This window comes from Cuculus canorus, chromosome 1 (genome assembly GCF_017976375.1).
Source record: "Cuculus canorus isolate bCucCan1 chromosome 1, bCucCan1.pri, whole genome shotgun sequence".
Classification (NCBI taxonomy): Eukaryota; Metazoa; Chordata; class Aves; order Cuculiformes; family Cuculidae; genus Cuculus; species Cuculus canorus.
Genome location: NC_071401.1, coordinates 147932719 through 147956798, shown reverse-complemented (window position 1 = coordinate 147956798; position 24080 = coordinate 147932719). Strand labels below are relative to the sequence as shown.

Sequence of the window (24080 nt, the reverse complement as noted above, 5' to 3'; positions counted from 1 at the left end):
TCTCACCAAGATATGGCTAATGACACAAAATGGCTGTCTGGGACCCATGATTCTTTTAACCCTAGCAAAGGCATGGATCTGAATCTTACTCTAGCCTCTCTAGACCAAGAGAGTGGATGCATTACTACCTCTTCCCACATAGTCCCCCCACATCACCAGCATAGGACATAGACAATATTACTAAAAATTGGTACCTTTTGCTGTCTGAACTCTAAAAATACTGCTAGTCCTGACCCAAGGATGGATTCATGCAAATAGATTTTAGGTGAGCCATAATCTCCTTCATATGGTGCCTCATTCCACTTCACCACGAGTAGTGCTGTGGGCTGAACGAGGAATTCCAGGAGTGACAGTCTCCTCCAATCCACCCCCTTTCCTGAATAAGCTTTATGCAGCTGGGTGAGGGTAAGTCTCCTCTCCTCCCCAGAAAAAAAGGTCAAGACTGGGAAATGGCTGTCATTATCAGGGAAAAATAAATCACCTTGCCTCCAGCCCACTTGCAGGACAAGATGGCAGTGAAGGTCTGCATGATCTACTTTGGCAGATGTATATAGCCTAGTCACTCAGAAATGAATGACAGTACCTGCTCTCAAATTGCTTTAATGAATACAGGGTGAATCAAATTCTGATGGTTCCCTGCACCTTGTGTAGGAGAAAATCCATGAATCACGTTGGGTATCTAGTCTATTGGGTGAATCTGGAAAGTGATTTTGAACCCTTCTGTATCTGCAATTGTAGAAACTCAGCTTCAGCAATATATTCCTATAGAAGCAAAAATGTATAAGCATTTCCTCAGGTGGTGTCCAGCACACGCTCCAGTACCTCCCTAACCTGTGGATGAGAAGAGACAATTCCTGTGATGCTCCATTTTTGTAGCTAATCTGAGACACTGGAGAAGAGCCTTCCCTGCACAGCAAGGCATATGCGGTGAATTGTTTGGGTTTTGCCTCCAATATTAAACTGCCATCTGTACTTACTGTGGCCAGTTTCTCAATCTCCGCTTCAGATGATCCAAGAGAAGCCAGTCCAATATCCTAAAGCAAGTAAGCAAGCAGGCAGTGTTACACTAGTGTGATTATTCAGCCCAAGGGAGAGAAAGAGGGGAAGGGGGAGGACCACATCATTTCTAGCATGAATAGCATGAACTGTTCATTGTTTTTGTCACCCAAAATGACCTTCCATGGCTTCCAGGATGCCTACCTCTCCCTGGCCCCCAGCTACATACCACTGGGAGCCACATTAGATGAGTGTTTAATCCTCAGCATTCTCTGTGTAAAGTTAACCATCTCTAGGCTTAATGCTGGACTGCCCCTGGCAGAGATTTGTAGGGAGGCATGAGAAGGAATGAGAAAAAGGTGTTTTTTAATATTTGCCATTACCTTTCTGTCTCTCAATATTTCTGACAGCCCTTACGAGTGGGTCAGATCTGTGCAGGGATGATTCTGTTTACTCTCTTCTGTGCTTTCTGTTAGTTGCTATTCTCAAAATAGGAATCTCTAGAAGTCTCTTCTTAGCTATCCTGGAAGCCATATCATGCACCAAACAAACAAAATTAGGGCATTTTCATCATTCACCATCTCATGTTGAATGGAACAAAAAAGAATTTACATGGAGTGAATTTCAGCTGTGAAAATACTTTGTGAAAGAAAAAGTGAAATGTGAAAATTCATTTAATGTGATCCCATGTTGGATAGTCTATGTTATAGATGGGAAAAGAGGAAAGCTGAAAGTTCTGAAATTGTTAAAATCTCTTATTTCTAATGCATCTTCAGTTATGGTATTGAACTGAACTTAAGGGGTTTCTTCCAGAATAAATTATAGACCGCTAGGATATTTTAAGTACTACTCACCTGAATATGGTAATGACCAATATTTACGACCAAAATGAAAACTGGCATGTATCCAAGTAGCTACAACTGGAAACTACGTTATATGAGGGGAACTGGTTTTTCTTTTCAAGACATTCTGACAGAGACCTACATCACATAACCCCTCTGCTCATATTACCCCTTTCCACACTGGCCACTGATTGATAAGCCTAGAATATGAGTTATCTTCTTCCTTCTTCGATGTTTTTGAGGCACATTCATAGTTCTGAAATCTTTAATTATATGAGGTCATTGAGTTCACTTGGGTCTGACCCTGACTGTTCATCCTAAATAGCTCCTTATTGTACAAAGAAGCCTTGTTTGTTTTTGGAGCCTACTCATCAGTGTGAGCAATGCTGTGAGAATCTGGTGAGTTGTAAAAGGAAAAACAACTCTAATGAATGACATGGTGATGGACACAACTAAAGTATCGTGTGAGATAAAAATGTACATCCAGAGACAGAACCAGCCTGGGGGCTCTATGGCTGTTGCTAGTTAGGTTCATGTGGTCTAGGACAGGAAGCCAGGGGAACAGCTTAGTCGGTACAACTCAAACACACAGCACCACAGAGGCTTCACTGGCATCCTTCTGCAGACTGAAATAGCCCTCCCACGGAGAAGTCCCACATGTACTGCCTGTCTTTCATTTTGCATAATGTCCACAGGGAATAGTACTACCACTCCCTTAGAGTAAATGTCTCCTGAGGCACTGCTAACCCACCACCCCCAGCGTTTGCAACTCAGGCAAAATCAAGTCTTAAAATAGCATTTCAAGCACAGTGAACTGCATGCCTTTGAGGTACATCTGGCTTAAACAGCCAGCAGAACAAGCTTCTTACCTGTGAGAACTGGGCGAACTGCTTGTCAGCTAGCATGGGAACATGACCCAACAACTCATGGCAGCAGTCTCTGGAAAACAAGTGATCTTCATGTTTAATAAAAGTTTCTTTTCCTGTCCAACATGAGCTTCCTACAAAGGACTTTAGCTGCCGATAGATCCTCTAAGAGAGCTAGTGTGAGGGCTGCTCCACAACAGCTGCCTCCATATCTGGCCTGATTATGCGGGGAATATGACAGAGCATTCCCTTCTGCCACAGGGAGCCAGCTGCCCGCTGCTACCTTGGCTATTGAATCACTTGGAATGGCATGGGCACTAGTCTTCTATGTCACAACATCTTTGAAAGGCCCCTGTTTTGTCCCAGCACATAACAAAAGCGTCTGTGTGAATTTGTAATTTCTCATGAAATGTAATCGCTGTTGTCTAGCCAGCACTTACTGGGAGAGTTTCACAGCAGGGAATCAAACACCAGCAGATGGTAACTGAAGGCAGGATGAAAAGATTAAACCAGATATTCTCCAGTCTTTTCCTTCCCCAGACAGCTTTGCAAGAGAGACAGAGACCCACACCCTCTCATGCATGACTTCCTTTTCTAACTCTCCAGCTACCAGTCACTCAAATTGCTTAATTCTGTGGACTACTGGATAGAGCTCCAGAGTTGTTCCCAAGAGAATCATCCCCAACACATTCAGAAGGATGACATTGTACCAGGGCATCAGACTTACGGTTCCGGGGAATACATAGGAGAAGAGAAATGCCTTATATACTGTGTGCTCTGGAAGACACGAAATGCCAGACTGGCAAGAAAGTCACGAGGAGACAGCAGTCCCGCAGCTGGTCTCAGCTGGAAACCTGTTCTTTCTGCAAAGGGAAGCAAGACCAAATTTAGTCATTTCTAGGGTGAGTTCCATAGCATAGTCACTTCAGGTAAGCAGTTTCAGGGGACATTTGTGCTCAGTTGCAATAGCCCCCTTCACTTAAGCATAGTAGGATCACCCTGACTTATAATTATCAACATTCCCCTGTACTGCTATGGGTCCAACTGCTGCAATATCAAATCACCAGCCATCTATCCCACTGCCTGCTCCAGATTAGATTTTTAGTACAGTTATACATGTTTATCTACTATGTTCCCGTATGTCAGTGATGTCTCTAAGGTTGCATATGATCCTTATGATCAAGCAGGGGACAATATCTGCATTTTCAGTCCTGGCTAGTCTATTAAGTCTTGGATTATCTCTCTCATTTCTTGTATACATATATAAAAAAAAAAAAGTAGTTAGATAAGGGACACACCCCACCCTTAACCTTGTCTGAAAGCACTTGGCTCTTACCTGATGAGGTTACCCTTTCCCGCAAACTTACTTATTCCCTACGCTGAAAACACCGGTAACTTGCTCTGTTGAAGACAGAAGTAAGCGGAGCATGGGTCTGCACCAGTCTGGGCAATTCTTCTGTTCCTCAGTGGGCCTAGTTCAACATACCCCAGAGGCAGAATTGAAGAATACTCTTCATTTCCCTTTGTCATTGTGTGCTCCATATGTACAGACTAGTTCAGTGCTGGCAAAACATGCTATCAATTTTAATTTTCTGCCTGGGCTCCGTCAGGATGGGAACATGTAGGGGAAAGAGCAATCAGGTCCTCATCAGAAATATCAGGTGCTGTAATTATTATTATCAGAAATAAGGGTGCTGGAATTTGGCCCTTAGCTGTTTGACATCAGAGTTTCCATCGGTGTCCTCAACTATTTTTTCCCCTCTAAGTTTTTTTCACCGTTATGTTTGACTTAAACTAAGTGCACAGTCTTCCAGTGATGTGATCGTATGTGTTTTCCTTTGCATGTGCCCATGGAACAGGACAGAAGAATACAATACATCACAGTCATTTCAGCTTGTGCTATCAGTGTTACCCCAGGGTACCCTGCGTTACTACAAAAGGTCTGAGAGAGACATTTAACAAAAACCACCAGTCCTATGGTCAGCAGAATACAAAATCTACATTTCCATGGGAAACGTTGGTGGTCTGAAAGCTATGAAAATTGAAAATCATTGCTTTAAAAGAGAGCCAATGATGATCTTTTTGAAGTCCTACATTCAAAATCTGTATTGCATTCTCAGCTCCCATAAATGACATTTCATCTTCTTTAAAGCATGGAACTACATTTTTAAAAAAATCAGAAATGGCTTTATTCTCCCCTCTCTATCCATATCCTATTGTGTCATGAAGCCTGGAACCTAATTTATTTAACGTAAACAAACAAAAAATTCCCACCCAGAAACCAAGCCATTTACAAGATTTGTTTTGTTTTTGGTTTTAATGTTTCTTCCAGCATTTCTTGTCTTCCTCTGTCTGGCTCTGAGCACTTTTTTTCATTTTCAAAAAAAAAAAAAAAAAGAGAGAGAGAAAAGGAAAGGAGAAAAAAAGGCTTCAATGGAAGAATCAAAAGTGACAAAACATCTGAAGCTATATGGGACAAAAAAAGAATGGACAGCAAGGAATGTTTCTACCTGATAATGTGAAGGGACTAGGTGGTTAACACTTGCCATGGATATCTTTTATCATTCCATTGAATTCAAAGGGATACAAAACTGCCTCAAAGCTAAAGAATGGCAAAAAAAAAAAAAAAAACAAAACGCTATGGAAATTATATCTTTATGTCTTTATCTTTGTCTGTATGCCGAACAAAGGCATTGGTGTTAACCAAAGAACCAGAAATTGTTGTAAAGCAGCTTTCTATTTTCCTCCCTGCCCTGTTAAGAAAGCAGGGTGTTTGGGGGAATAGACAGACTATCAGCTATATTTCCTTAGCACTGGCCAGGAGTTGGCACAAGAAGGGTGCTCCCTTGCTGCTGATGTTGTACTAAGCCAATCCAGAGGAATGTGAAAACCTCAGAATATGGTCATCTTTGGGCTAAATTCTGAGTTCGAGTGAAGTGAAAACTGCACCAGCTGAAAAATGTATCAGACGAGAACCAAGCCCTAAGTAACTCAGTTTTGGAAGGACTGTGAAAGAGTCTAGGGAAATTTATATTGCTTTAGCATCCATGTTGGAGGAGCAGGGGGGAAAATGAAAATTGCAGCTTATGTTCCCTGAGATGCCCTTTTAAATATAGGACAGTGAATCAGACAGTCTGCTGATGGAACAGACTGGGCCAGTTGCCTTGAAAAGCCATAGGAAAAAGTTATTTACCGAAGGTAATGTCTGCAAAATCTGAACTTCTATTTTGCTACTTTGCAATAAAATCAGCAAAAAGTAGAGAATTTGAGGTGCAGTTTTTTGGACCCGCTGCCCAAAGTTCTCTGAAATCAAAATGAGTTGAAGAGAAGGTCTTGAGAAGTTAACCTAAAGTGATCTGTAAGTCTTAATTCTTGTCCTAAAATCCTCCTGTATACAGGCCTGTGCATTGTACTATGAGCTTTCTTGAGTTCACTGTCTGTAATTTCTTCCAGCTGTGGAGGACAATGAATGCCTAAATCCAAACATCTTTCCTAGAAAGAACGATGTGCCTAGGTTCATCTAGTTAATTCTTTAGAAAAACAATTGCTGTGTTAAATGGTCACATGATTAACCATTTATATTCCCTTCAAATAATTATGAAATACTTATATAGAGTTTATTTCTGTTCAAACCAACCTCACTAGCAGGTAAGGTAAAACTAGACAGATCTTGTAGTTCAACTTGTATTGAGGTCAAAAGGAATTTCTTGTGTGAGTTCACAGATACTTCTGAGCGAAAGAAAAGATGGAAGTTTATCTGGCTGTGCTGGCTGGTTATAACGTGCCCACTTCCTCTGAAGAATGTCCCTCCGTCTCTCTGCATCCATGTAGTTTGTCCTATTCAGAGCTACCCCAAGGGGTTTTTTTCAAAGCTGTGCCAGTGGGCAGTTAAACTAGACATTAGAAAATGTTCTTTACCAAGAGGGTGCTCAAACACTGGAACGGGCTTTCCAGAGAGATGCTCGATGCTCCAAGCTGTCAGTGTTCAAGACCCTTAAAAACATGTTTCAGCTTTTGGTCAGCCCTGAATTAGTCAGGTAGCTAGACTAGATGATCCTTATAGGTCACTTCCAACTGAAATATTCTAGTCTAGACTAGTCTAATCTATTATTCCATTCCATTCTATTCCATTCTCTTCTGTACAAAGTCTTATCATTACACATGCTAAAAAAACGGTCCAGTCCTTAGAGGATGTATTTAGCAGAGGGACTTATATCTTAAGTGGGAGAATGGGATGGGTTGGGGCTCTCCTAGAACAAATCAGTGACAGGAGGAACTACGCTATGCATCTCCACGTAGGCTATAGTTGAAATACATCCACTGTATGCCAATGAATTTTGGGAGACACATCAAGCCTATAGTTTGCTCAAGGAGTTTTCAGTTGAGCACTGCACATCTGTAACACAATAAAGAGCCTAAGCACACAGCTGATTGATGACTTGTAAGGAGTAAAAATTCCTTGCTGACACTGGTGGTAAAAGCCACCCAAGTCAGTAATTAATCAGAAGAACTCCTTATAAATCATACCCTCACCCAGTGGCTGCTTGTCATGAGACTGCCTTTAACACCGATTTTACAGACCATGCAGATGCTTCTGCATCAGATTGAGTTCATTACAAAGGGACCTTGCAATAATGTCAGTCTTCATGCTATTCTAGAAAGTATTATGCATAGTGAACTGACCTTATTAGACGGAATCATTGAAGGCAAGTAAGACATCAGTTCAAAGCCCCGTGTAACGGGACTCGAATATCTACTTGCTCTTAATTCTTACTAGTTGTGAACACTGTTCTTTTGAACAAATTTTGTTCCATTAATGCATAATGTTTTATAAAGCCTGTAGGCTAAAGTAATCCAGTTAAGAAGAGTAGAAGCAGTGTTTCTGAGAGCCACTCTTTGCACTTTCCTTAGACATCTGTTCCAGGACACAATAAAATATTTTTATTCCCAGTCAGATTAGTTTGGACAATTAGCTTACACTAGACAACCCGTGTTTATAGTAGATGAGTTGAAACTCATTGTGAACATATTTCCATTAGCTGAATTTTCAGAATTACTATTTTTACTGTTTGGTTTGGGGTTTTGCCTTTTTTTTCTTACAACAATCTGTATGGCATAAAGAAAATTTAGAAACAGCGTCTACAAAAGAAGTGAGCTGGCCTAGACTCCAGGCAATCAAATCCTGACAACCAATATGAGAAATACAAATAGCACTATGACGTGTTATTCTTACATTATTCTCCCATTTTGAAATCACATGATTTGCTTAAAGAATATTAATATCTATGGGAATTAAATCAAAACACATGATTTCTTGAGCTTCCTTTTGTAAATGAGATAAGATGAGATCAACTACTTCATGAGAAAAGATAATTATCAGCCTAGTTACTTCAGGAGGGAAGTAAGATGGATAGTTGAATAGAAGGGAAAATACATGAAAAAGTAATGCAGACACAGAAAAATTCCTACAGCTGGATGTGATAGTGTTTATGAGAGATCGTTTTCATATGCCTCCCTTCCCTTACACTAAAGGTGCAATAAAGACTTTGTCATCAAACAACTTAATCTTCCCTAAAAATGGCAATGTCTTAGAATACTCTTCAGCAACTGAAAGCTTATTCAAGCTTACTAGCATTACTTATCGATACATGGAGCAGGTCACTTGATTTCCTGATTGTAGTATTTAAAATTAATATTTAAAGTTAGACCATACTTTTTATTATTTATTTCACCATAGTGGTCAGCTGTCTTCCTCTCTGGTGCACCTCCTCATGGCTGAGAAAGAGAAAGGAGGCTTTAAAGACTGCCTTTCTTCAGTCATTCTGATAATGGTAGGAAATCCGCTGGCTGACACAAAGCATCTGGCCCTAGAAATCCATGCAGCTTGTGGCCTTGTAAAAATAATGCAGGCTCCCTTCCACTCCTGCCCCTTGCTACTCAGCCCTCAGCTAACAGCAGGTAGGTCAGCCTTCCAATCTTATGTGTCCTTTCACCTGAAGCCATATCTTCTGCATTTAAAGACTAGCACACAGCCTTTCTGCTCTCTTATAGTAGGTACAAAATAGATTAGTGTGGCAATGGGGCCATAGAGACAGAAAGAAACAGTGCTGTTTCAAGGCAGCTGATGACTGACTAGCAGGACCTCCTGGAAATCATTTCCTCTAGCACATATTGCCATCCTGTCTCAAGGATCAGAAAAAAGTGAGCTTGAGAGGTATGCGCTTGTGTTTGGGTCTTAGTAGCAGTGTCGCTATAGAGGCACAAAATACAGCCACAGAAAACCTGTGTGTAGAAGTCATGCTGAGCAGTGTGCTGCTGTTAGTGTCTGAATTGTCTGGTTAGTGCTACACCAACTGCATCCACTCCCAGAGCAAATACAAACTTACAGCTTGGACTCTGAATATGTCGGGTATTAATGTCCTCTGTTACACTCATCTTGCACAAGGGAACTCTGTGGCTATATCCATGAAACTCTAGATTAGGCCATGGTTCATAATGACTGGCCTTTTAAAAATCTGGAGACGTCCTGAAGTTGAGGTATGTTATCCTCTTGGTAGCCACAGTATTTCTCCAGCTGCTGGAAAGCATCCAGGTACTGTGAACAGGCATGGGTAGGGTAAAGGCTGCTCAGCTTCCTGTAGACTTCTCTCCTGTAAAGCGAAAGCCATAGAGCGTGACCCACCTCAATAAAGCAGTACTTCTCTGCCCTATCTACAAATTCACAGAAGCCCCTCCAGCATAGGCAACTTCCTGAAAATCTGAAGTCAGGACACTTGGTGTTTGGAAGATCATGCCTCCATGGATGTAGCAAACATAAGGGGTTTTTGTTTCACTTCTTCAGAAGGTGGATGCTGTTAAACAAATCCAGTTTATCCCTTTCTCACCCACCTTTAAGGACTCTAATCCTGATTCAGAAGTGTTTCATCCTTAGGATAAGGGTGTTGGAGGTGCCAGGGAAAGCCCATGGAGAAAGCTGAGGCTGTGGCTCTATGTTGTGCATTTTAGGGATGGAATAAGTGAGGTATTCTCTCCCTCTCTATGCTAGCGTACAACTTGAAATGCCAGTCCCTCTATCTCCATCTCCACGCTGAAGCGTAGCCTGTATTTGATTCTTACAAACCTCCTCCTAGAAAAACACTTTTTCTGATACTGAAGAGTAACATCTGGACAGGCAAAGAGGTTCATACTTTTGCAGTTCAAAATGCCTGGCATGGACTACATAATTGAAAGACATGCCAATTTCTTGAAGCATTTACCCCGTTATACAAAAAGAGAGTGGATGAAGAAAATTGTATATAACCAGTTTTGGGCACAGGTTTCAAGCTTCTCCCAAACTTGATGGTGTTTGGATTTAGAGCTGTGGTTTGGAATATATTTAGCTGTTGCAAAATAAACAAGTAGTAAAAGGATGGCAAAGAAGCTTATAGAAATGGTTATTTTTGTTCAGACATGGCCCTAGGGTGTTAAACAATTTTATAAACATTGTTTTATGAAAATTGAGATCATTCTTGGAAATGCTGCCTACAGAAAATGACCTTTTGTTGTTTTTGTATTGTATTTTTTTTTGTGATGCTATTGTTGCTATGGAAGTGATAGCCAGTCTCCAGTAATGGTTCTCTTCATTTGTACAAATGTCTTCCGCAGTGTGGGAATAATGAACCAGAATGAAGTGGGGGGAGGAAAATGTTAGAGGGAAAAAAAAACCCCTAAAAGAATAGAGGGAAACAGTGGCTGCTGTCATTATTGCAAAAGCCACAGGAGACTGGGCCATTTCCATGGAAGAATTAGGAAAAAATGAGGAGGACTAGAGTTCAAATGTTGCCCTGGCTTATTTCCCCACAGAATACTACTGACTTCAGTGGGATTGCAAAGGATCTGAACCAGTACACAGTTCATCCCCAGACTGGAGTCTAGAAAGGGCAGCCTTGTTTACTTTTCTGCACATATGGTCTCTTTTACCAAAGCATCATTCTACTGTGTGTCCAAACATTGATTACTACAGAAGTGTAGGCTGTCTCAAAGACTAGTGATGAATTATCCAACATGTCTCTCCTCTCTATGTACCTCTAAGGCAATCATCTAAGTTCACTCCAAAGTCAATAGAGTAGCAGATTTTTCCAGACGACTATTTAGTTTGTCCTAATGCAGTGTCTCAAACAGGTGTAATGCCTCACTAAATGGAGGTGCTATCACTCAAAGGATCATTAAGCTACTGCTTGATGCTAGTTCAGTCCAGAGATGGAAAGAGAAACTGCTGAAAATGCAGTCCATGAGATACTCTAGAAAGGAGCCTCGTGATGGAGGATAGAGCCAGCCGCTTGAAAGAATTTAAAAGCAATGACTTTATTTTTATAAATTTCCTTATTCTTCTAGAAAAAATGTGGCACTATTCAGCTTCATTATAAAAATGTGACAGGTGAATATCCGTAATTTTGGCCTACCTTCTCCCTTTTTCTTATATAGCTTTTATACATAAGATGTCTTCTATGACTGCTTCATTTTAGGCCTTCCAAGAAGCCTGCTTGAAAACAGAAACTCAAATCATCTGTCCCCTCTGTTTTCTGAAAGTCATATTTCTTCACTTGATTAGTTTTCATTTTTATAACCATGTTGCTACAAACTGAAGGCATCCAACAACTCTGCAGAGTGAATACCAAGGGAATTTAGTCTGTGCTTCAAATTTCCTGTTCAACTGCACAGTGCTCAATTAAATTGTGCTGTAATGCAGCTGACCTCCGGGCAAAGCCCCTGGGGGCTGTGATAACCATTGGGAGGTCTAATTTTGGAAACAGCTTTACATAACAAGTCAACTTGGGCTGCTGGGGTTGGCTTTTTGGGGAAATGGGCAGATACTCCTTTAAAGACCTTTTCTGTTACCACAAGAGGACTAACTCTAGATGGAGAATGGCTGGAATGACAGAAGTTGGAAGCTAAAAGGGAAAAACAGGAAAGAACACAAAATTAAATTTTCTTAAATATGACATTCCCACACACCACCCTATGCCAAGATTTTTGGCTGATGGTAGCGATCATGAGTGTGACACTGACCATCAGTCTTTGACAATTGAAAGATGCTATAAAAGCCTATTTGATCTTAATAAAAATGGATGAGTTGGATACAGGACTTCTATGTGGTTGTAGGCAACACCCATCAAGATTTCTGTGGCACAGTAGATTCTATTTAAAAGAAAATAATCACTGAAAAAGATGGGATGGCCCTGTGGCTGAGTTTCTGGCGTGAGTATTCTAGTGTATGGATTTAACTCCTGGCATTGACATTAACTTTGTGTATAATTCTGGGCAAATCACTTAAGCTCTAGCTTTTTCAGTTCCACAGTTAAAAATCTAATGGGAGAAAGTGGAAACAGAGGCAGATGAAATAAGAACTGTGCTTTCTTTCAAATCTGACACATATTTCACATAAAGTCTACAAATACACTTTGAATTGAACCGATATTGTTTTGTTGGTTGATTCATTTTTTGGGTTTTGGGGGTTTTATTTCGAGTGGCAAATCTTCAGGAGAAACATAACCTGAATAAAGAATTGCTGCATTCATGTAAAAGTAAATTGCCATCACTTCACATGGCATTATATCACTTCACGATGTCTTTATCAATGACCTGGATGAAGGCATTGAGTGCACCCTAAGCAAGTTTGCAGATGACACTAAGCTGGGTGGAAGTGTGGATCTGCTGGAGGGTAGGGAGGCTCTGCAAAGGGATCTTAATAGGCTGGACTGCTGGGCTGAGGCCAATGGCATGAGGTTCAACAAGGCCAAATGCCAGGTCCTGCACTTGGGGCACAACAACCCTATGCAGTGCTACAGACTGGTGGAAGAGTGGCTGGAGAGCTATACAGAGGAGAAGGACATGGGGGTAATGGTTGACAGCCGACTGAACGTGAGCCAGCAGTGTGCCCAGGTGGCCAAGAAGGCCAATGGCATCTTGGCTTGTATCAGAAACGGTGTGACCAGCGGGTCCAGGGAGGTTATTTTCTCTCTGTACTCGGCACTGGTGAGACCGCACCTTGAGTACTGTGTTCAGTTCTGGGCCCCTCACCACAAGAAGGATGTTGAGGCTCTGGAGCGTGCCCAGAGAAGAGCAACGAAGCTGGTGAGGGGGCTGGAGAACAAGTCTTATGAGGAGCGGCTGAGAGAGCTGGGGTTGTTTAGCCTGGAGAAGAGGAGGCTGAGGGGAGACCTTATTGCTCTCTACAACTACCTGAAAGGAGGTTGTGGAGAGGAGGGAGCTGGCCTCCTCTCCCAAGTGACTGAGGACAGGACAAGGGGGAGTGGCCTGAAGCTCCACCAGGGAAGGTTCAGGCTGGATATCAGAAAAAAATTCTTCACAGAGTCATCAGGCACTGGCACAGGCTGCCCAGGGAGGTGGTCAAGTCACCTTCCCTGGAGGTGTTTAAGGATGAAGTGCTTAGGGACATGGTTTAAGGGAGTGTTAGGAATGGTTGGACTCGATTATCTAATGGGTCCTTTCCAACCTGGTGATTCTATGATTAGAGGCCTTTTTATAGTGTAAGTAGCATATCTCAGAAGAGCAGTCCAAAACTTCCTTTACCTTCATTTTGAGAGAATTAAACCTATTTAGGTGAACAGCAATGAACACTTGTGGAGGAACGAGCGAGGCTGGTCTGTCCTATGAACATTGGATTAGCCACATTCTATTACTGAACTTCCATCCTGCAAGTGGGCATTTTCTCCTGGTGACAGATTTGGAAAGATGATCTTTCTGTCACCACCATACTGTAGTGAATCCGAGGTCAGTTACAAGAAGTTATACTATAGGCTCCAGGTGTTTTCTGTCTTCTGATATCTTGGTGCGATTGACAGGCAGAGACATGGCCAGGAAAATGCATTTTGCTCTACAAAGTGAACAGTTAAGACCAGCCCTAAGACTGGCTTTCTGCAAAAGAAACAACCAAAAGGAAACACTTAACCAAGGAGTAAAGTTTGAGGTGGATAAATATAGTTTTAAAATGTTGTAACTGTCTCACATTGCCAGTCTTTCCTTAGACTGCAGTGGAATGACCCAGGAGTTGGAGTTTAAGTAACAGACTCACCAAGTTGCGGTTTCCTGCTCTGTGTACTCGATGCCAGGCAAAGGGTCTCCTCTGTAATGAAGAAAGTAAATAATGTATGTGTCTAAAGAGGTTTCAAGTTCAGTTTCCAAGTATTTTCTTTCCCTACACCATGAATACTTGCTGTAATGAAGACAGAAACAGTAAAATAGTACATAATTTACAAATTCTTTGCCTTTAAAGGCTCTCATGTGCATTTTCTCCACTGTTCCAGTGTGAGGAGGAAACAGATGGACATGGTAAGGAAGGGAGCCATGTTCTACTTTAGAGAAGAAAAAAATGGCCCTCAGTCTTACCCTTACCTCTGCTGGAGGCAATATAGCAACCAAAACACAGTGTGTGCATGAAGGGTCTGTCCCTGAAGGATGTGATTAGTACAGCATCATCACAAAGAAGCATTCATAAAGGCATGAGACTTGCCCAGACACATGCTGTATGGTTATCACTAACTTCTCTGATGGCTCAACTTCTCTTCATGATTCTTGCTTCTTCAGTAGCTCTGAGTCTGTTCAGTGTGTGCTTTTGTGCTGTGCTAGCTGTGATATATCATAGAATCATAGAATGATTTGGGACTTTTAAGGTATCTAGTACAGCCCTCCAGCAGTAAACAAAGACATCTTCAACTAGACCAGGTTGCTCAGAGCCCTGTCCAACCTGGCCTTGAAGGTTTCCAGGCATGGAGTTTTTACTAGTTCTCTGAGCAACTTGTTCCAGTGTTTCTCCACCCTCACTGTAAAAAATATCTGCCTTGTATCTAGTCTGAATCTAACCTCTCTTAGTTTAAAGCCATCATCCCTTGCCCTATCACAACAAGCCCTGCTGAAAATTTTGTCCCCATCTTTATTATAGGCCCTCTTTAAGTATCAAAAGGCTGCAGCAACATCTCCTTGAAGCCTTCTCTTATTCAGGATGAACAGCCCTAACTCTCTCAGCTTGTCTTCACAGGAGAGGTGTTCTATCCCTCTGATAATTTTTGTGACCCTCCTCTGGATCAGCTCCAACAGGTCTATGCTTTTCTTGTGCTGAGGGCACCAGAGCTGAACACAATACTCCAGGTGGGGTCTCACCAGAGTGCAGTAGAGGGGCAGGATCACCACTCCTGACCTGCTACCCATGCTTTTTTGATGCAGCCCAGGATATGGTTGGTATTCTGGGCTGTGAGGTCACATTGCCAGCTCATGTCCAACTGTATATCCACCAGTACCCTCATGTCCATCTCTGCAAGGCTCCTCTCAATCCCTTCCACCCCCAACATGTATTGATACCAGGAGCTGCCCCAATCCAGGTGCAGGAACTTACACTTGGCCTTGTTGAAGCTCATTAAGTTCACAGGGGTGCAATTCTCAAGCCTTTCCTCATCCCTCTGGATGGCATCCTATCCCTCAGACATGTCAACCGCACCACGCATCTTGGTGTGCTCTGCAAACTTGCCGAAGGTGCACTCAATCTCACTGTCTATGTCATTGATGAAGATATTAAACCATGCTGGTCCCAATACAGACTCCTGAGGGACACCATTTGTCATCCTTCTCCATCCAGACATTTAGCTGTCAACAACTGCTTTCTAGATGTGACCATCAACCAATTTCTTATCCACTGAAGAGTCCACCTATCAGATCCATAACTCTCCAATTTAGAGAAATGGAGAGTGACTTGGCAACTACATAAGTCAATTGCCTCAGGACTGTGAGAAGGATCTCATCCAGGCCCATAGACTTACATATATTCAGATTCCCCAGGTGGTCATGAACCTGATCTTCTCTTACAGTGGGAGGGATTTTGCTCTCCCAGGCACTATCTAGTCATCCATCCACTTGAGAGGTGTCGGAAGAGAGATTGCCAGAGAAGACTGAGGCAAAAATATTGTTGACTACTTCAGCCTTTTCCTTGTCCATTGCTACCAGCTTGCCAGTCTACTTATCATCAGGTGCACACTTTATTTGACCTTCCTTTTCTGGCTGACATACCTGTAGAAGCCCTTCTTATTATTTTTTGCATCCTTTGCCAAATTCAGTTCTAGCTGTGCCTTTGCCTGCCTTGACAACCAAGCAGTGTCCCTGTACTGTTCCCAGGATACCTGTTCCTGCTTGGACTGTTTGTGCATTTCTGTATGGTGGCAGTGAGAAAACAGTGCTTAAACAGAAGTGTCTCAAGACATGGGAGATTTCACCAGTTCTTGGACACCATGAGGCTGACAATTCACAACCAGTTCTACCTATACATCTGATTGACTCTGTCAGACAGCAGTGTGATTCTGGTGAAAGTTTATACATAAATGCAGAAACTTTTTTAATCACCTACACGAGACCTGAGAGGTTTTTAGGTTTTAAGTAGCTAATGTAAATGGCTAGAGACATTTTGTCAAACAAATAACAAAAATTATTTCAAATTGCTTTTCTATGTCAAAAATACATTCCTAAACATTGTTTCTTATCGTTCCCTGAAAAAGATTAGCCTCAGCTCAGGAGCTAGTCCTAAAAGGAACTGCAAAACTGAAATGAAAGACTCATATTCAGAAATCACCTCTACGTAGCACCAAAGGAGATGTGAACACAATCTTAAGATTTTTATTCTAAGATATATTTACTATGTTGTGGAAAAAGTCTGTTTTGTATCAAGTGAAAGCTTCTGTGGCTGAATTTATAAAAAATAACCTATTTTGATACATCAACAAAAGATTAAGCCCATGGTATTTCTTGCACATGAAGGTGTTTGAAAGCACATGTGGACTGCTGAAGTCTCTTTTCAGCAGCCTTGTACTTACGATCTGTAATTAAAGGCAAGGTCAGCAAAGAATTCCCTCCTTTTCTTATACTCCAGGTCAGCGTATCCCTAAATGAGAAAATAATATGAAAAATATTTATGTTAAGAGAGATTCGCTGGCATAAACATATTTGCTAACAGAACCATTCAGAAAGCCTAGGCCTCAGACAGGTTGGTTTCTCTGAGGGAATGAGTCATGAACCTTGTGAACACGGTAAGCCAAAGTCTACACTGAGTTGAATCAGTGACATTTTCATGAAAATTTGAGCACTGTGACCAGAAATGGAAGTAACATGGCTTGGTGGGAAGGTTTTAGAGTTGTTCAGAAACATTATATCACAAATCATTACACTTACAGTTAAATTTAAATGCAAATCACATTAAAAATGGGATTGAAATAGGGGTGCCACTTCTGCTGGGGAAAAGCTGATTCTCTGATTAGTTTCCTTCCTGTCCTAAGCACAAGATTTTGCAATACAGGGCTGCAAGGAACATAATAGTACCAAGCCTAATACCACTTTGGCAGACAAAGTTCACGGTGCTTGCACAATACCCTATGCTTTGGGTGAAGAAGGCTTCCTCACTGGCTAGAAATCATTAAAGTCACCACTTAATCTGTAGAAGTTACAGGCTTTCAGCTCATTGACCATTTATCATGTTATAATAAAGACAGATTTGATGGTATCTGTTTAGAGGGGTAGTTTACTTACTTAATACCGGAAAGGATTTTTTGCCCTCTTCGTGTTTACTAGAAGCTGAGCTTCAAGCGGGTTTCTCCAGCTATTAAATATGAGTAGGAGTATGGGATCAAAGTCCTTTGAATTTTACATTATTCATAATAGGAAAAAAATCTGAAATTTGGCCCTATATTACTAATATAACTCACAAAGCAGCATTGATCTGCATCACTATACAAATATTTATTAGTCTAAAGTATTCAGAATTTACTGGAGCCACTTTGCATACTACAAGCCAAATTTCTCCCTTAGGTTTATTCACATAATCTTCAGTGTAGCCATAATACGAATAATACTGTGATTAATGAGTACTTAAATCTGAGGAAAGAACTGGATCTTGACAGCATGTTTATTTTAGTCATACGTTATGGATAACATGTGCATTCAGATGCCACCCCTGCTTTGCCATAACTGTAGCAAGTTCATACAAAACGCATGGAAAAGCCATCGGGCCAGACAAGCGTTGATGCTGTGAGCTCTCATCTTTACCCTTGCTCTTCCCAAGGCTCTGTACCCACCCTCTGAACATCAGGAGCATTCCTGGGGGACCACTGCAGCCAATGTTAGTGTGGCCCAGAGATCAGTGTCACGGTGTTATTGGTTTGCTTTTCTGGCCATTAAAAAGATGGTAATGAACTAAGTGAAGCTGAGTACAGCCCAAATTGCTTCTTTGATAATAAATGCATATGCAAAATCTCTGCTGAGCCAACTGTACATCAGCGAATTTGGTACTTTCCTCCAGCCTGACCATTTTTGAGCCATTCTTACTAGCACAGTAAATGAGCCCACCTTGTTCTCCCTCCTGCCTCAGACAAATTATTTCCAGTGCCTGAGCTAACCGGTTTCCAACTAGTTTAGGTATTCCTACATCACACTCCATTCTGGAGTGTAGATTTATCCCCTCTCAGTACTTCAGTAACCCTGCACCATTGGTGCTTTCTCTCATCCTCTTCAGTGCTCACACCTTCTCTTCGGCAGACTAGGAAGGGAACTTAGTACAATTCAAAGAATTCCCAATGTGCATGCATTTATCTCGTGAGAAACAGCCTCAGAGCCAGCTCAGGAAAATGAGAAAAACTTGGATTTTTTCTGTTGGAAAGATGTGAGGAAGGAGGAAAGATGGCCCGCTAAGGACGATATGAAGCTCTCCTAGTGCATTATAGTTTACTAAGTGATTCTCAAAAATGAAAGATAGACTTGGAAAGGTTTCTCGTCCCACACAGAACTGTGCATAGCTAGCAACATTAACGTTGTGTGGGTTAATAAAAGGGTCTGAATAGAATTCAGACATTTAGAGTAATGAATGACAAAATCTTGTTCATTCTGTTGGCATCCATCTAAATATTCTTCACCTTTTCTAGCACAAAGCCTGTGGGGTTTTTTCCTTTCATGCTTCACTTCTATGTGATGCGTGGCAGAACACTTCACAATTCTGTGGCCTACCTTGTCAGTCAGTAAATGGCCTTTGGAATCCCTTATTTGTCTGTATCTAACTCATACCTCATCTGTACTAAAGCTGGAAAAAATTGATGAGAAATTACTGTTTGGTTGGTTTTTCTCAGCATCACTAGAGCAGGACTCCACAGTGCTTTTTTCCTCTTCTTTCTCTGGAGTTTCTGCTTACATCAAGGCTAAGAGTAGATGCACAAAACTGCTAATAATAACTATTATGAGTAACTCCTGTGAGTAAAGCCTTTTTTCTATTGTCTGAATCTAAGGAAAAGCCCATCACAAACATTCTAATGATATTTTGCAAAGTACTATCAACAAATACTGCCAAAATTCTGGCTCCAAAGACCGTGCGAAAGTCAGATGTAAATTGGGATTATAATCTTTCCAACTTGTTTCCTAATTAAACTTAAGATGCTTACCTCAACTGAAATCACTAGATCTTTTGAGCTTCTCGTGTCACATTTAAATCTCAGTTTGGGTATTATATCACTTAGCCAATTCTGCCATGTATTTATTGTACTTTTTGTCTAGACAATTTTTGTGAGTTTACATATAATATTCCCTTCCATGGGATCTGAGGAGCTGGTGCTTATTAGTGACCAGCTCTTTACCATTTGTCCTCATTACGATCCTTACTTCAAGTATATCGGCGACAAAAACAATAAACGACATTTTTTAAAACGAAACCATGAAATATAAACTCAAACTAAAGAATATCAAAATGACTTCAGCATGTGTCTGATGTTAGTCGTAAGTACCATGGTGAATCTGGACATATAAGATTTTCTCATTACTAAGTTAAAAGAAATAATAGTGACATTAAACTTACAGGGTGACCATGGTCCAAATTGGCATCGTACTTAGTGATCAGATGGTGACATTTGTCCAGATCTTGGATTTTTTTGGGGAACCAAGGCACTGGAGTGAAAGCAATGAGGGTTAAATGAGATGGGATCAAATATTTTTTAAATTTAATTTCTAAAATAATAATTCTTTAAAATACATGGAAAATAAAAGTTGTGCTAAAGATTACAAGCTTTCTTTTCATCAATATCTATGAATATTCATGCTTAAGTGTCACTATATGTCAGTAATTTATTTTGTTTGCTGAACAAACCGGCAGACTGAATGAAACGTTAACTGAAACTAACTTGCAAAGATAATCTCTTAGTTTTAATTAGTAGAAACATTTTTTAAAGGTAAAAACATTTCCTCTTAGGCCTAACTAGATGTTCAGTTTAACACAGCACAACAAATATATTTCCATATATTTTATTTTAAAAAATATTTTTTATCCTGTCTAAAAATAGTCATAGATTCTCATACCTTTAAAAATTAAAACAACTTTTTAAAGGAAAACATGACATTTCTAGAGACAAAACAGACCAAGAAGTACCTTGGCTTCAAGTTTTTTCCTTCTGTCTCTTTTTCATTTTTTTCACCAAAAAAAATATTTTAGCATTAGCTGGATTTCCAAACTGTTGCCTTCCCTTCAAGTGACTAAACTGAATATAAAGTGTACCTTTCTTAATTTAATTGCCAGCATTTATAACTAATTAATTCAAAAAACAACTGCAAAAATACTAAGTTAATACTGTTTTCTGAGGTCAGAATGACACCGTGGTCAGGCTTAGTGTGTTACAGCTCAGATAAGGTGTGTTTGGGGTCACCTTAATCTCATAATTGACAGGAGAAGACCGGGCACCTCAGTACTGAATTTAGCTAGTTATATCCAGGCACAGCCATTTTACAAAGGTACAAGGCTACAAATACACACCAATGGGAAATTCTTGTTCTTTCATGCAGTTATGTCCAATTCTGCAACAAGAAGGAAATAGTACTAGTCTGACAGATGCCTTAAGTCTACCCAGAATTTTTTATTGAGCCTATCTTTGGCTGTGCTAATGGTTCTGCGTGCAAATGCCTGTCCTGCCATCTCTGGCTGTATCTCCTCAAAGCCTGTACCTGATCAGAAGTCCTCCAGCATGTGTCCCAGTACACATCTTGCCTTACTTAGTGCAGTGAGAAGGCAGACAGGCTAAAGGAGAGAGGAGGAAGGACTCTGGCAAAACCCTGGACTGGTCAAAGAAGTGAAAGCAGCCAATAAAACAGGGATAGTGCTGACAGATGCCAGATTTTCTGCATCTGTCTCTGCTTCATAGAAGCAGAGGTAATCACTGCTTTTCTCAGCAGAGTACAAATTAATTTGGGTTAAAGCCATTATGGGCAGGACATTGTCTCATCAGTGCCCTTCAGCAAACTGCCTGGGAAGGCCTGTTTGGCTCACTTAAAGAATCTGAAAAAAAGAATAAAAAGTCCGTATAGAAAAAAAATAGATTTATCCAGGAGTTGGAGTGACAGGGGTTGGGGTAGCCAGAATGTACATGCTTGCATCTTCCCAGTAAAAAAATTGCTGACCAGTAAGCATGTTTACACAACTTAGATATCTTTTAGTTACCAATATGGTCTCACAGGCATCTGCAAACCCCACTAAAAAATGGAGATGCAGCTAGGTTTTTTCTATAAGATATACAAGTAAAATGGGCCACTAACCCACCTTAGACCTAGGGACTACCTGAGCTGAAAGTCCTTTGACACTTTATCACCCCTGAGTTCATCTAAACAGGACCAAAACCACAACCAGCTTGAAGGCCAAAACCTTCTAATCCCCATTTCTTGCTCGTGACTGCAACTAAGGTGTCTCTGTAGTCCACAAATATCAACTCTTTGACCCTTTCATCTTGAAATCAGATGAACTGCTTACAGCACTACTGAATTCTGGGGTCTGACACACCCAGAAAAGGCTTTTTTTTGCGTGCCAAGAATATTAATTCTAGCAATATTATACCTAAAATAAGTCTGATGACTTTTACAACTGATGTTTAAAACCATAAGTAAAAGGAAAAGCTGAAGAACATTATGTCCCTAATATTCATGTGCTTTAACTGTAAACACACCTTACTGTAACAGTCCTTTGTTTTTATTGTAGATCTCAGTGCCAGCACACTTGAAACCAGCTGCTACTTCTGAGCACTAAGGTTTCATCTCCCAAGGAAATCTTAAAGAAATGCTGCATCAGCTCCAAAATGCAATTTGGCTCTCCAGTTTCCCTCAAGACAGTGATACCCTTTTGATATCCCTGCAGTCCCTGATAACAGCTTGGAATGAGAAGTCTTCCATCATTAGCCTGTGAACAAGTAAAATACCAGCCCATCTCTGGCAAAGTCACTTTCCACCCTGATGATGACTGAAATACAGCACAGGCAGTGGGGTAGCCACTTACAGCACTTTGCCAAGTGAAATACTGTTCCTAAAATGCAACCTTTGAAGCCAGCACAGCCTCCAAACAAGCTTTTCAGGTGCCTAGGAAAATGCCTGATGCTCTGTTACTCCAATGGGTCTGTTCTCTACAATACTCTCACCCCTTGGCTCCTCCAGTCTGCCCTGCAGGCTTTCTGCTGGGTCTCGCTCCCTCTTGCACTCCAGAAACTTCTTTAAGCCAGTTGCATTTAGCTCTTTTTGCTGATGGAGCAATCTGTCTGCAGACTATACTGCTGGACACAGATGGTAGTAGACAACATAAACAGGCAGCTACTGCTTCTTTAAACAAAATGGACACAAAACACTACAAGCAAATGGAACATTCAGGCCATCTGCCATATCACTGCTTTTCCACCAAGTGCCTGTGCTCGTCTCAGAGTGGTCAGTTCTCTGCATAGCTCTCAGCTTTCAGCCCACAATCTCCCTGTCATTGAGGAATTTTGAGTTTCCCCTCAGCTTCTTGTTTTGCTGCTTTATCCTTCTCATTTCCCTTTTTGCTGGAATGCTTTTCCCGTCTCAGTTCCATTGGCTGTGATGGAGTGCCTACCTTTCCACACCTATGAAAATGGTCCCAATTCAGGGAAAATAATCATGCAGTGAAGAAAAATGAATGCATGCTTACCTGCTTTTCAGACTGATCGCATTTCTATTATGAAGCTAATGCTAAAAAAAGTTACTCCAAAAAGAAACAAAACAGTATTAACAGATGCATGTGTTTCTTACCTTTTTCTTGTCTGCTAGCGTTCACATCTTCTGCTACTCTCCTTAAGGAGGTGAGAAGGAGGCTAACATCAGCACTGTGAATTTCACATTCAACAAAAATGTCAAGATCATCAGCAGAGTTCTTGGGCTTTCTGGCTCGTCTGGTTTCGAAGTGACAGATCTGAGTTTGAAACATCTGCAAGAGCCAGATATTCATATGATGAAGCTTCTCCAAAGACAGAAAATCAAGGCAAGTCTAGATACACTTCCATAATATCCTTAAAAGATTACTAAAGGAGGTCTTAACAAGAAAGACATATTATACAATGAAACCCAGTAATGCTCTATTTAGAAGGAACTAAAATGCAAGCAGAGCTAACGACTAAGCACTGTAGAATTTGGTAGACCTAAATAGAAATGAAATATGAGATACTGTCTACCATAGCATTTCATCTATGTAGAAATAACAAATGAGTGGCTGAGTAACTCCTAAGACCCTGGCAGAATGAAAGCATACCTATTGATGTATAATAACACCATAATCTAATAATTGTAAATGATTAAAAATAAGAAACAAATATAATACTTTCTTTTGAGTTATTCATTTTCACAGATGAGAGTGAGCACCTGGTAGAGATACTTCAAGTGCCCAGAATATATAATGTCTGCATGGTTTACAGCTCTTGTAGTCTCTGTATCTCCTGCCAAATATGCAAAGAATATTCTTTGGCTTCTAACATCCTCACAATCTGAGTGCTTGAAATTCTGGCCTGTTCTTTAGTTGTGGCTGACCATCGCAACTGCTAGAAAGAAATAATAGATTGATATTTGCTCTAAACATCCCTTACATAAAACGGTGTTTTTTCTAAATGACTGTGTCCAGCTGCTCCTTCTCTCCAGAGCACACCCCTTCAACTACAGAGACCAGTCAACCTCTCTCAGCAGCTCTAGCAAAACAGGGACAATGAGAAAGGGGGAAGAGATGTGGTGGCGTAAGACAGGCAGGGAGCAGAAGAAGAGTGAGAGAAGGGGAGATGCAAAGAGGGAGAGGTGAAAACAATAGGGACAAAAGAGAGAGCTCAGTGGAGGAAGGGAGTTGTGAAGTCTATACCTCAAAGACTTTGGCTGCCTTAGAGAGCTCAGTCTTCCTCACATTGCAGAGGGTGAGGGTCAGGATGAGAGTGGCTCTGCCATCCTCCCTGTTGGATTCCAGGTTGCCTCGCTTGTTTAATGCCTCTATGTCATGCACCTCCTTCTCCTTGCCAGCCTCTTCCTTTTGGCCTGAGATTTCCACCAAGTCAGTCTTCAT

General features: G+C 41.0%; 1 protein-coding gene across 1 annotated transcript in view; it reads right to left on the bottom strand.

Moving 5' to 3' along the window:
• LOC104058958 (tyrosine 3-monooxygenase) overlaps positions 1 to 24080 on the bottom strand; it is a 35061-nt gene extending 10981 nt beyond the window's left edge. The window contains exons 1-9 of the mRNA XM_009560550.2: positions 23883 to 24080; positions 22793 to 22967; positions 19578 to 19666; positions 16561 to 16628; positions 13779 to 13829; positions 9209 to 9354; positions 3432 to 3567; positions 2708 to 2777; positions 978 to 1034 (exon numbers count right to left, since the gene is read on the bottom strand). Coding sequence (XP_009558845.2) covers positions 978 to 1034; positions 2708 to 2777; positions 3432 to 3567; positions 9209 to 9354; positions 13779 to 13829; positions 16561 to 16628; positions 19578 to 19666; positions 22793 to 22967; positions 23883 to 24080 — 990 coding nt within the window. The remainder of the gene's footprint in view (positions 1 to 977; positions 1035 to 2707; positions 2778 to 3431; positions 3568 to 9208; positions 9355 to 13778; positions 13830 to 16560; positions 16629 to 19577; positions 19667 to 22792; positions 22968 to 23882) is intronic.